The sequence below is a fragment of the Pungitius pungitius genome, chromosome 15, assembly GCF_949316345.1.
Source record: "Pungitius pungitius chromosome 15, fPunPun2.1, whole genome shotgun sequence".
Lineage (NCBI taxonomy): Eukaryota > Metazoa > Chordata > Actinopteri > Perciformes > Gasterosteidae > Pungitius > Pungitius pungitius.
The window spans coordinates 16,505,885-16,520,326 of NC_084914.1; the positions used below are offsets into that span (position 1 = coordinate 16,505,885).

General features: G+C 44.2%; 1 protein-coding gene across 1 annotated transcript in view; it reads left to right on the plus strand.

Annotated features, from left to right (window-relative positions):
• Nucleotides 1-3,916: 3,916 nt before the first annotated feature.
• The window catches only part of LOC119209616 (latent-transforming growth factor beta-binding protein 4-like), a 19,944-nt gene continuing 9,418 nt past the window's right edge, over nucleotides 3,917-14,442 (plus strand). The window contains 2 exon segments of the mRNA XM_062557759.1: nucleotides 3,917-4,270; nucleotides 14,004-14,231. Coding sequence (XP_062413743.1) covers nucleotides 3,991-4,270; nucleotides 14,004-14,231 — 508 coding nt within the window. The 5' untranslated portion in view covers nucleotides 3,917-3,990.

Genomic DNA, 14,442 nt, shown 5'->3' on the forward strand with positions numbered 1-14,442 from the left:
GTCATCGTGCCCGAGACCCGTAACAATTACTCCGCAGGTCTTTTGCAGCGGGGCAACAGCCCGGCGTCGGTGGATTCCGTTCGCGAGGCCGCAGATTCAGGTTTGAATGGCAGCCCCGAGAGTGATTTGTTTAGTCTCTTTAGTCTTTTTTGACCCGCGAGCCCGGCCGACCGCCGCCCCACCCCGACGTGCGAGAATAGGCGAAGGCCCGTTCATCGCTGCTTGCAGCTTTAATTTAATCATTAATCCCTCTCTCCATAACATATCATATGCTTTTTCTACGTCAAAAAATACTGCTACTGTTGTCTCTTTGTTTACTTGTGCTTTTCTTATGTTGTCTTCTAAACACAGTATTGCATCCATAGTATTTCTACCTTTTCTAAACCCACTTTGACATTCAGCCATCATACCCCTTTTTTCCATAATATACATTAGCCTCTCATTTATCATTCTTTCCATTAATTTACAACTATGCGAGGTCAGGGCAATAGGCCTATAGCTTGCTGGTTTACTAGCGTCCTTCCCAGGTTTCCTTATCGGAACTATAATTGCCTCCTTCCAGCTCTTTGGTAATTTACCTTTCTCCCACACTTTATTATACAGCATCAACAATTTTTCTTTCCCCTTTTCACTTAAACATTTCAACATGCTATAGCAAATGTCATCTTTTCCTGGCGCCGTCTTCCCAGCTTTGGCCATTGCCCGATTTAGTTCTCCCATATTAAATAATACATTTAGCTCATCCTCTACTTTTCCCTTCTCTGCAAGTGCCTCTACATTTTGAGATTTAGTTTTTTCTCTGCCTCTCTTCTCTTCCTCAGACATATTATTAGAGCTGTGCACCCCGGCAAATGTATTTGCTAACATTTCAGCTTTTTCTTTATTCGTCACTGCAATTTCATTTCCACTACTCAAAACTGGATAATTCCATTCTCTTCTTTCACCACCCATCTTCTTTATCATTGTCCACACCTCTCCAATCTGAGTTGTACTCCCAATTGTACTACAATACTTCCTCCAATGCATTCTTTTTGCATGTCTAATTGTTTTCCTTACTATTGCCTGAGCATACTTGTATTGAATCATATGCATAAAATTATGCGTTCTTTTCATTACTTTAAATGCTTTATTTCTATTTCTAACTGCTTCTTTACATTCCTCATTCCACCATGGTACTATTTTCCTCTTCACATTACCTTTACTTTTTGGAATTGTTTCCATTGCTGCCCTTATTATACCTTCTTTAATTTTACTTTCCAGTGTCTCTATATCATCATTATATTCAATCTGGTTCAGGTACCTGTCACTTTCCTGCTGGAATTTTTCCCAATTAGCCTTCTCAAAAACCCATCTTCCTCCTCTATTTCCTACACTTTGAGCTACTGCCATATTAAGTTCACACAGTACTGGATAGTGATCACTACCTATTGTTCCTTCTTTATAAACACTCCATTTACATATCGCTGCCATCCTACTAGATACCATTGTTAGATCCAGTGCAGATTCCTTCCCAGTCTTAACCTCTATCCTCGTTTTACTTCCATCATTTAAACACACTAAGTTTTTCTCATCCAATAGTTCTTCGATTACTTGTCCATTACTATCCATTTTCTCACTGCCCCACAATGTATTATGCGCATTGAAATCCCCACACCATACAATATTATTATTATCTTGGCCCTCTATTTCCTCTAATTTGATTAATTCTAACTTCCTACATGGATTGTAATAATTTATAATTACCATTTTTTCCCTTTCCCCCCACGTTTCTACTACTACATACTCTTGTTCCTTACCTATACCTAACACTCTATACGGCATCCCTTGCCTTATAAATGTAATACATCCCCCTCCACCACCATTTTCCCTATCTTGTCTAACTGATATGTATCCATATATTATAAACTCCAAATTTGGCTTTAACCAGGATTCCTGGACACATATTACATCTGGTTTTTCTTTTCTACTCCCGACAAATTGCTTAAACTCCTGCCCATTCGCGATCAAGCTTCTTGCATTCCAATGTAGGATTAACATTACTAAAATGATTAGCCCACCCATGCTGTCTCTTGACTCGACTGTACACTAAGTTCATCCCTCACTTCTTCCCACTTTAATCCTGCCATATCTAAATGGTGTATTGCTGCTTTAACAATAATCTGAATTCTTTCCGTTTTCGACTTAACTTCAGCCGTAGCATTTATCACCCCTGCTATGAATGTCACTATTTTCTTCTTCTCTTCCCATTTCTCCTTCTTTTCTTGATGATCTTCTCGTACTACCCTTTTTTCAGCTCCTTCGCTCTGATTATTCTTTTCCTTTTCCACTCTTTTAGCAGCTTCAGCATATGAGATGTTTCCCTGTGTTTTTATCTGTTGTACTTTAACTTCTTTCTTCATCACTTCACACCCCCAAAAGGCCACACTATGATCCCCTCCACAATTACAACACTTTGGTCTTACGTCTCCACACTTTCCATATTCATGATCACCAGTGCATCTAGCACACCTTCTCTTTCCTTTACAGACATTAGCCATGTGCCCAAATTCTTGACAGTTATAGCATCTCAATGGTTTAGGCACATACTCCCTTATGGTGTACCTCAAAAATCCATAGTATACCTCTTTTGGTACCTCCTTTGTTTCAAAGTCAATCAACACAGACTCGGTTTCCGTTTTTTCCACCCCCCTTGTCATTCTTACTGCACTTTTTACTGATCTATTCTTCAATTTCAGATTCTCTACAAACTCTTTCATATTCACAGTAAGTGGGATTCCATATATCACTCCCTTACTTCCTCCACTTCTTTTCTCCCCCACTCTGACTACTTTTTCTATTTTTACTTTTCCTATACACTTCATCTTCTTTGCTTTTTCCATTTGCTCTTCATTATTACATCCTACAAGTAGATTTCCATCTCCCAGAATCCTTGCATACTTCACCTCTCCTACTTTTTCCCTTATTATCTTAGTTAGCTTAAGTGGGTCCATTTTTTTAACTCCTTCTCCCTCAAGTCGCACCACTACATTAAGCATTCCTGCTTTAGGGGCTTTCCTTTTATCTTCTTCGCTTTCCGTCCCATTAGAACTAGCACAATCTTTTTTCTTCTTTCTTTTACGACTAACCTCCTTTTCCCTACGCACTTTCCCTACCTCCTCCCAATCACTTTCCCTCCTCCCATCACTTCCATTTTCCTCCATTCCACTATACTCCATACTATCCTCCTCCTGTCTCCCCTGATGCAGCTCCATTTAAGTTTTTATTTATTTATTTTTAATTCAATCAAGAGGCTGCGGGTGTGCGATAGTACCGCTACCGGACCTATACAGGCCGTCGGCCGATACTATCCCACCCCACTTCCTACTCGATTTAACTCACCCACACCGTACACGTATACACTTTGTGTTCCAGCCAGCAAATAGCTGCTTCCTTCCTCTCGCTGCTTTTCCGCCTCACACACAGCCCAAACCGTAAACTCGCCGCTTGCAACTTCTCGCTTCCGCTCCAACCAAACTTTTCAATCCTGGTGAAAGTCACTCACAGCTTGCACATACGATGAACTCTCCCCTCGTGAGCTTGGACAACGTGTCTCCATTTACCATGGCGTCTAGAGACGCCGACCGGCGAGACACCGGAAGGAGAAAAAGAAAAAACAAATAAAGAACCCAAAGACTAAACCCTCAACTAAGGTGATAACCAAACCATAAACCACATTAAATTAAATATATATAACTAAGAAGAAAAACAATGTAAGAAAATCGCTCAATTCGCTACTCGCTCACACACGCTCACACACACTCACTCCCAGCATGCACCGAGAGAGAGAGAGAGAGCGAGAGAGAGAGGGGGGGGAGAGGGAGAGAAAGAGAGAGAGAGAGAGAAAGAGGGGGGGGGGAGGGAGAGAGAGAGAGGGAGAGAGAGAGAGAGAGAGAGGGGGGAGAGGTTTGGGACGATGCAACTCGCTCAGAAACCCTGACCTCATTGCTCAAAATGCTGCAGCCTGGACTCCGCTGCTTTCTGTCCTCCGTCCTCATGGTCTTCGTGTCTCCGCTGCCAGCTGAAGGACAGACGGTGTCGGGAGGCAGAGGTGTGGAGAGGCTTCAGGTGATGTTCACGCCCACCGTCTGCAAGGTGCGCTGCAGCCAGGGCCGATGTGTCAACTACTGCGAGCATGGAAACGTGACCACTCTGTACAGCGGCATCGAAGGAGGAGGAGGAGGAGGAGGAGGAGGAAGGAGAGAAAGCTCCCACGGACCTGGCTTCAGAGTGTGTAAGTAACTTTCACCCCCGATTCCTTGGTTTCATGTGTGTTGTGACTCCTCTGCTATCATGATAATGTTGACTTAGGTCTGGTAGTATTGTTACCTACGTTTTGTGGTAATGTTGTATTGTGATAACGTTGAACTTGGGTATCATAATAATGTTGTATAGTGTTTTAGGTGCTGTGATGATGTCGTATGGTGATGATGTTGTGGTGATGATGTCATGTGGTGATGATGTCGTGTGGTGACAGAACCGTCACAGGTCTCATGGCCTCTGCTCTGGAGCCAACATCAGCCATGAAAGTTTATTTTCACCACCAACAGCTGCATGGTTTAACCCTCCCTCCTGGGTCTGACAGCATAACACTTCTCTTGCTGCAGTTTATATGTTCATAGCAATGAAGTGACGAAGTGCAGACATCGATTTTCTGGGTTTTTGGTGTACAAACGGAATCCTTCATTCGAGTCGACTAAAGCGAGGGAATCACTGACATATGGCTTTCGTTTACCATTAACTTAACCTTCTCACACAAACCCACACAGGATATTTTGATGTGTGAATGGTTGAACCAGCAGTGAGGTATGAGTGGACAAACACACATACTAGACACAGAGGGCGTATTTGTTTGCGCTGAGGTGAAAGCGCAGACTGCGTGTCATGCATATGCATTCACAGGAGGCTCAAGGACAAAGTGGGAGTTTCCCATTAAAAGTTTCCCCGCCTCTTAAACCAGGATGACGAGCTGAAAAAACGAGCCAAAATGAACTAGGAGTAACAAGCCTATTTTTAAAATGTAAGGAGTATAAGTAAAACGTCTCCAGTAAAGTATAGATACCCGAAATGTCTTCTTAAGTAAGGTAACAAAGTCTTTGTACTTTGTTACTTGACACCTCTGTCCAGGAGCATGCTGGGTAGTGGAGTGGCAGCTTGGTGGTTTGGTCCAGATGTTTTGTTGAGCTTCTCTTCTGTTTATTAGCTTTAATGTGTTTATATCATCTCTTCTCTGTAATCTCCCCCTGTTTATGACTCAGCACCCCCCCATCTCTCTGTTTTCTCTCCTTTTGGCCTCAGTTCTCTGTGAGTGTGTTGATGCCGTCCATCTGTCGGCATGTGTTTGCAGCCACACAAACACACAATGAAAGGGAGGCAGAGATCACATGGTTCACCTCTGCAACACTTATATGTATCTATACAGATGTGTGTACGTTATCTTTGACGATGAAACAGAGAGCTCTGAGATGTAGATGTTTAGCTTTTCTTATTATCTTAAAAGTAGTATTTTAGTGACTTGAAGTTGTTTATAAGATGACACACGAAGCTTTTAAGTGTTATTAAAAACTAGGTCTGTCAAAGCTAATGTGTTAATCTATGCGATTATTGTCGCCAAAATGAAGGCAATAAAAGATTTTGATGCAGCTTTGTTGCCCTCCGGCGTGCGTTGACCTCTGACCTCTGAAGCGGCCGCGTGATGCAGTCAGTTGGATGCAGAGCGAGACGCTGGAGACGCTTTTTGTATCAGAAGTCAAACAAACAGAAGAACTGAGCAGAGGAAGTCCTCCACGTGTCCAACAGAAGGGGGACAAGTGCAAACGGACCGCTTTACGCTAAGCTAAGCTAGCTGCTAAGCTAAGCTAGCTGCTAGGCTACTTCCATCTCAACATCTACCTGCAGAAGACACCAGTGTGTCCCTAAAGGACAGTGGTGTGGAAACGTCCTGCTAAACGTGGGACATTGTTGTCACATGATGAGAGTTGAGAGCAAAGTGCACGAGGACAACAAGAGACGTCGTTCAACATGTTCCACCTCCAACATGATCACATGGAGGCTAAAATACACACTTTCTAAAGTGATCGGTACTTATAAGATTTAGTCTTTAGAAGAAAAATTCTGCGCAGGAGGAAATATGTATAGTTAATGGTGTAATATCTCATATTAAATATCATTTTTAAAAAGTGTGATGTTACTAGATGTTACTGGTTGCTGTTGAGGTGGGGAACTCCATCACCCAGCATTCCCTGGTCTGTGTCGGGGGACATGCGCAGAGCGGAGCGCGGCAGAACCCGGGTAGCATTACAGCGGACTGTGCTAGTGAACATTAAAAGTTCTTCAAACGTATATCACGCCTCGTCTGCTTATTATAAGAGTAAGCAAGATACAACATGGTGTCAGAAGTGGCCGTGAGCAGCTAATGAAGATAGATTTGCCACGGGAGGACGACGAGAAAAAGAGAAAAAAAAAAAAAAAAAACTCCGGTCGCGTGAGGTAACGTGCTAACAAGTCAACATGCTAAGAGAGTTTGCTACGTCGTGTGATGGCTACAAGTGGCAGTGGAAGTGAAGCGGGAGACGAAGGACAGATCGAACGTGTAGAAGAGGATCTTGTGCCTGAAGCAGAGGACAACCGGCAACGCGAGAGGGCTGGGGAAGTCCCTGTACCCCGACGTTCAGCAATGGAGAGGCTAAGTCCACCTACTTCCATGCAACTGACTGGTAATCTTGCTGATAACTGGAAGCGTTTTAAGCAACGATTCAATATATATTTAGCAGCAAGTGGAGCAGGGGCTGATGATGAAAAACTGAAAGCCCACATTCTTTTGCATGTTATGGGAGAAGATGCCTTGGACATATATAATAGCTTTCAGTTGGATGAAGCTAATATGACCTTAGCAGAACTAATGATGAAGTTTGAAGAGTACTTTGTGCCTAGCCAGAACGTGACGTTTGAGAGGTACAAGTTTTTCACCCATGACCAGAAGCAAGGAATGCATTTTGATCAGTACTTAGCAGAGCTTCACACATTAAGCAAAACATGTGAATGTGGCACCCTGAGAGATTCGCTAGTGAGAGACAGGATTGTTTGTGGCACAGTGGATAATGCACTCAGAGAGAGACTGCTCAGAGAGGGTGGACTTACACTGGAAAAGTGTGTCACTATGTGCAGAGCAGCAGAAACCACTTGAGCACAAGCAAAAGAGCTTCGGAGAGGTGAAACTACAGTGCATGCTGTACATAAAGAACAGAGAAATAAGAAAACATTTACTAAACAAAAAGACCAGAAAGAGAAATCTGCAGAATTCAGATGTGGTAAATGTGGAGGCAGCCACAAGCCAAAGTCATGTCCTGCGTATGGAAAATCCTGTAACAACTGTGGAAGGAACAATCACTATGCAAAATGTTGCAAGTCAGCTTTTAAGCAGAAGGTTCACGCAGTTGGTGAGGAAGAAGAGGATGATGAGGAGTTCCTTGTGGATGTGGTGCAGGCTCGTACAGATGAAAAAGAGGAATGGATTGTGCCAATAAAAGTGAACAAGACGGTAATACCATTCAAACTAGATACAGGTGCCCATGTAAACCTGTTATCTTATGAGGATTACAAGACATTGGCAGTGAAAAGCAAAATTCATCCAATAAAAATAAAAGTGACAGGATACACTGGAGAAAGGGTTCCTGTTAAAGGCGGATGCATCGCAACCTTCAAATACAGAGACCAGCAGATAAGAGCATTGCTAATGATCGTGGATACGAGTGCACAACCAATCCTGGGACTCAAGGCATGTTCAAAGCTCAACCTGGTCAAAAGAGTGTTTGTAGTGACATCATCAGAAACTGCCAATGATCATGACTCACTGATGGAGGAGTATAAAGACTGCTTCGAAGGACTTGGATGTCTACCTGGAGAACACAAAATATGCATAGACAAAAGTGTGTCTCCTGTTGTGCATCCCTGTAGGAAAGTTCCTTTTGCACTGCGTAAAAAGCTGAAAGAGGAACTAGTGCGCATGGAAAAACTAAAGGTCATCAAGAAAATAGATGAGCCAACTGAATGGGTCAGCTCGCTGGTTGTAGTACAAAAGAAAACCGGTGCTCTGAGAACGTGCTTGGACCCAAGAGACTTAAACAAAGCGATAAAAAGAGAGCACTTTAAGTTACCAACCAGAGAAGAAATCATGGCACAGTTTGCTGGAGCTAAATGGTTCAGCAAACTGGACGCTTCATCAGGTTTCTGGCAGCTGAGGCTGGACGAGGAGAGTTCGAAGCTGTGCACATTCAACACACCTGAGGGCAGGTACAGGTTTCTTCGTCTGCCGTATGGTATTCTGTCAGCGCCTGAAGTCTACCATAAGACTATTCATATGATCTTCGAGCACATACCAGGAGTAGAGACAATGATGGATGACGTCATAGTCTGGGGGTCGACTCGAGAAGAACACAACGAAAGACTGAGACAAGTGCTAGACAAGACAAGGGAAGTGAATCTGAAGCTTAACAAAGACAAATGTGAGTTTGGAGTGAAAACACTTACCTTTGTGGGAGATGTTGTCAGTGAAGAGGGGGTGAAGCCCGACCCGAGAAAAACGTCAGCAATCAACAACATGGAAAGACCAAACAACAAAGACGAGGTCAGACGTTTTCTGGGAATGGTCACCTATCTGGCTAAATTTGTCCCTCAGCTGTCAGCGCAGTCAGCACCTCTCAGGAGTCTTCTTGAACAGAAGAATGAGTGGATCTGGTCCCATGAGCAGGAACAATGTTTTCTGAAACTGAAAGAGACTCTGACACAAGAGCCCGTGTTAAAGTTTTATGACCCAGAGAAGAAAACGAGGATTTCAGCAGATGCGTCACAGTACGGCTTAGGAGCGGTGCTGCTGCAGGAATACGATGAGCAGTGGCTACCCGTTGCTGATGCATCCAGAGCCTTGACAAGCGCTGAGTCCAGGTATGCTCAAATCGAGAAGGAGCTGTTAGCGAGCATGTATGCATGTGAACGTTTTCACCAATATGTCTATGGTCAAGCTTTTGAAGTGGAAACGGACCATAAACCTCTGGTGTCCATCATGTCCAAACCTCTGAATGACTGTCCTGTACGGATACAGCGCATGCTAATCAGGCTGCAAAAATATGACATACACATGACATACACACAAGGGAAATACATGTACACCGCCGACACCTTGTCTAGAGCAGTGGATAAGGGGGAGCGTGCGGACAGCGAAGACACTGCAGAAATCCAGGCGTATGTGGATATGATTGTGCTGAATCTGCCGGTAACAGCTGACAGAACAGAACAAATACGCAGAGAGACAAATTCAGATGAAACGATGACAGAACTCAAACGCACAATACAAACAGGATGGCCTGAAAACAAAAGGGATTGCCCCACGAAAATACAAGACTACTGGAACTGTAGATCTGAGCTCAGTGTGGTGGATGACTTAGTGTTGAAGGGGAGCAAGTTTGTTATTCCATCATCGTTACGTAAACAAATGCTCCAAAAGATACACGAAGGCCATCTCGGAGAAGTCAAGTGTAAACGGCGGGCAAGAGAAGTAATGTACTGGCCGAGAATCAATCAAGATATCAGCCAGACAACAGCGTCGTGTGAGCTATGTCGCATCTACAGGCCAAAACAACAAGCTGAGCCGCTGATGACTCATCCAGTGCCCCACAGACCGTACTACAAGGTTGGTACTGATCTATTTGACTGTGATGGAAAGAGTTACATAGTGGTCACCGACTACTTTTCAAATTATCCAGAAGTTGGAGCGCTGCAGTCAACATCAAGCAAAGCAGTCATCAGCTACCTCAAGACTGTCTTTGCCAGGCATGGAGTGCCATGTGAACTGTTTTCAGACAATGAGCCCCAGTTTTCCAGCTGTGAGTTTGCTGCCTTTGCCAGGGAATGGGGGTTTCAACACTCAACATCGAGTCCAGCTTATCCAAAATCCAACGGCTTGGCAGAAAGCTCAGTGAAAACAGTAAAAAACTTGATGAGGAAAGCACAGGACAGAGATGACTTTCAGAAGAGCTTACTGATCTATAGGAGTGCACCTCTACAGAATGGACTGTCACCAGCTCAAATGCTGATGGGTAGACGCATTCGCTCTAACCTACCAATAACTGAGGATTTGCTTACGCCAAAGAACGCACACAAAGTCAGAAAAATAAAAGAGCAACGAAAAGCAAAGCAAAAACAGCTGTATGATCGAACGGCCAAACACCTGCCAAAGCTGAGTCCTGGAGACCTGGTGCGTCTCAGGGACGTCTCTGCAGGCACATGGGGACAAAAGGGACAGGTGGAGGAGGAAGTTGCTCCACGCTCCTACAGGATCCAGACGGAGAATGGAGTGTCTCTGAGGAGGAACCGCACAGATCTGCAACTTCGGGCGACTGAACAGGACAGTATAGTTCAAGAGACGGTTCAGGAGGATACAACTGAATCTACTGAGCTATCGGACAGTGGTCTGACAGCGACGTCTGCGTCAACGACTGAGGCGACACCTTTCAGATTGCTGAAATCGCCGGCTGCTGAAAGACAGGCTAGACCTAGGAGACATATTCAGCCACCTATGAGGTTGATCGAGAGTTGCTAGGCTATCTCTAGTTTGTTTTGATTGAAAGGAAGGAAAAAGCAATGTGTACCTTTTAAGTTTGTCTTGTTCGGGGATAAAAAAATAAATAAATAAATAAAAAAAAAAAGAGGAAGTTGCAATTGTAGTAGTTGTTTACAGGTATAGTTCATATGTTACATTACGGCACCTAAAGATGGCTATGTTTTTACAGGGGTAAATATTCTCATTGTAAGGGGAAAGATGTGATGTTACTAGATGTTACTGGTTGCTGTTGAGGTGGGGAACTCCATCACCCAGCATTCCCTGGTCTGTGTCGGGGGACATGCGCAGAGCGGAGCGCGGCAGAACCCGGGTAGCATTACAGCGGACTGTGCTAGTGAACATTAAAAGTTCTTGAAACGTATATCACGCCTCGTCTGCTTATTATAAGAGTAAGCAAGATACAACAAAAAGGTGTAAAAATGAATGGGTTTTCACATGAAATGAATAATGAAAAACATTCTAAATGCACTAAATGCTCATCCTTTTACGTACACACTAGCTAACGTTAGCCTAGTGTGTGCAGCTAACAGCTCATTTTAATTGTAAATGAAATGTGATGCGATGTCCGTCTCAGTCTGTGCGTGTGTCCTCAGCTTATTGCTGTTTAAAAGTGACGTAACTGGAGTTTCTTGAAACTTAGTTTCAGTGTTTCATGTCATTTTCACACCTGTACTTTGTTAGTTTTATTCTGATCCACAATTAATACATCAGTTTCCTCCTTGTTTGATTTGTGTTCAAACTGGAAAGTGGACGAAATATCATGAACTCAACACCAGGTGTGAGAAAACGCTTCTCTCCTTGTTCCAGTTTTAATGCAGCTATAAATAGGCTGTGGGATTGGGGGTGCATGGACCCCATAAGGGGGGACGTGGCCTAAAGAGTTTGGGAACCAAACTTAATGTGAGATGAATTGGTTAATTTTGTATTTTTTCTATTGAAAGCCTTCATAAAAACACATGCCACCAACGGACGTTAGCAACAGAATGTTTTGAATTTTGAATGACAACAATATATGAAGATCAGTCCAAAGAAGTCTATATTTCCTCCATGAGCTGAAATAAGGAAGCAAGAGCTGAAGATATGGAGGCGACAGCAGAAGAGATGGAGGCGACAGCAGAAGAGATGGAGAAGACAGCAGAAGAGATGGTGGCTGCAGCAGAAGAGATGGAGGCAATATTGGAGGAGATGAAGGCGAAAGCCAGAGAGATGCAGCGGAGCACTGAAGAGATGGAGGCGAGATCTAAGGAGAGGGAGGCGAGAGCCAAAGAGATGTACGCGAGATCTAAGGAGATGGAGGTGAGAGTTGAAGAGATAAAGAAGACAGCAGAAGAGATGGAGGCGATACTTAAGAAGATGGCTGCCGCAGAAGAGATGGAGGCGAGACTTGAGCAGATGGCTGCAGCAGAAGAGATGGAGGCAAGATTTGAGGAGATGGAGGCGAAAGCCAAAGAGATGAAGGCGAGATTTGAGGAGATGGAGGTGAGAGTTGAAGTGATGGAGGCGAGAGTTGAAGTGATGGAGGCGAGAGTTGAAGAGATGGAGCCGAGAGCTGAAGTGCTGCTCCTCGAGAGCAAATCTCTCCGTGCGGACCCGCAGAAGGAGGTGGACTTGCGAGCCCAGGAGCAGATGGATGCAGGAGAGCACAGGGAGGAGCTCTTGGAGCTTGGGAAGTGGAAGGGGAAGGGCCAGGAGCTGAGTGTCCTGCTGGAGTATGAGAGGAGTTCAACCCAGGTGCGTCAGCTCCCTGTCAGACACAGGGACAAAGGTTGCCACCTCGAGGAGCTCCTGGGCAGCCAGCACTGCGGGGAGCACCAGAGGGACCTCCTGAGGAAGATCCTGCAGACCTTGATCCAAGAGGTCTCCTCACTCCAGGACACTCTGCAGGAGAAGGACACAGAGATGGTCGCCCTGCAGAGGGAGAACCAGGAGCTCAGACAACAGGAGCCACGTAAAGAGGAGGAGGAGAAAGCTCGGGTGGAGATGATCAGTGGGTGCAGCAGTAAGCCGATGAAGAAGAACTCGTTATGGAGAAGATTCATTCAGCTTTTTGTTTGTCGCTCACGCAAAATCAGATCCGAAGAAGAGCAATGAAGAGCTTTCAAGAACTAACTAAATATAAAATGCATTAATAGATATGAATAAAATTTAGGAAATGATGATACTTTGATTTCTGTCACATTTGTTTTGGCTTTAGTACTTTCATCCCAAATTATTAAAATAAGTGGCAAATATTTAATAAAATGTTCCAGAAAATATGTGTAATCATGAAGATGAAAATTTAGTAGGGCTGTTAACAGATTGAAAACGTTAACTAATTAATTGCATATTTTAAAATTCATTCATTTGGATAAAATGTTTCTTATTCTTTTGGAGACAAGTATAAAGTTAAAAAGTGTATTTTAAACACTTGTTTAAATGTATTTTAAACACAAACTCCATCCATGTGATCATCTCGGAGGTGAAATCCCACCGAGCTACTAACTAGTCTTTTAGGAACACGGGTGGTTCCCCGCAGGGTCGATTTTGTGATGGAAGTAGCCTAGCAGCTATCTAACCTAGCAGCTAGCTTAGCATAGCCATGGAAGTTGTTACTTATGAATAATAATGTTCAGCTCCTCCTCTGGCTCACATGGTCTTTACTGATTCATGTGGATGTGTGAAGGTAAATGTCTTCCGATGGAGATGAGACCATGTTACGTCCCCTTTTTGTTGTCTCGGTGGCGAGGGAGACCAACACAGGACAGTCAAAGAATATGTGAAAAGACCCAAGTAGGAGTATCGGTGTTAAACAAGGTTTATTCAGACAGAAAAACAAATAAAACAAAGGTTATATTAAGTGGGAGAGATTGGGACAGTTGTGGTTGTGTCAAACAAATAGAAATCAAGATAACAAAATTAGGCCTAGCTAACTACCTCTGGGAAAGAAACAAACAAAAATGGCTTCCTTTACTGCTCTAAAAAAACATCCACCAAAATACAGAGGGAGCACCAACCAATGACCTAATGTCTCTAGACAGAAAGTTGAATGCACAAATGTACCTGGTACCCCAACTTACCTACTGTCCTCAATCGCTCACCACTAACCTGCACTTCTTGTGTCAGTGCGTGCATGACAACCACAGGAACACCTTCTAGAAGAACTTTCTAACATTAGGGCCCCTTCAGGCACCCAGGTGCAGGCAGATTGGCACCTGAAGGGAAAAGCAAGGGAGGAGGGGCAACACAGCAGTACTGACACGTAACAGACCAGTACCATTTGGTTCTGATCCTCAGGCGTCAAAGGGCTTTAGCTCCTCCCCGCAGACTCAAAGATGGCTGCCTGATTAAGTCTTCGATGTGTCTCCTGTAGTCGTCTGCCCTATGCTCTGTAAGAACGGAGGCGTCTGTCTGCAGAAGGACCGATGTCTCTGCCCGCAAGGCTTCAGCGGGAAGTTCTGCCAGGTCCCCATCGCCTCCTCCTCCACCAAAGACATCGTCAAGCCGGCGCTGCTCACCGCCATGGAGGCCAATCAGGAGCTGACACAGTCAGAGTTCCTTCTACCGCTGAGACCCAGCCAGGAGACAGGTGTCTCTGGAGGTGAGTCTGACCTTTGACCTAATGTTTCCTGTGTGGGTTTAATCACAGAGTATAATGATCAAAGGCTGTGTTATCTGAAACAACCGTCATCCATAGCAACAGTCTGTCTTCTATAGCAACAGTCTGTTATCCATAGCAACGGTCTGTCCTCCATAGCAGCAGTCTGTCATCCATAGCAACAGTCTGTCATCCATAGCAACGGTCTGTCATC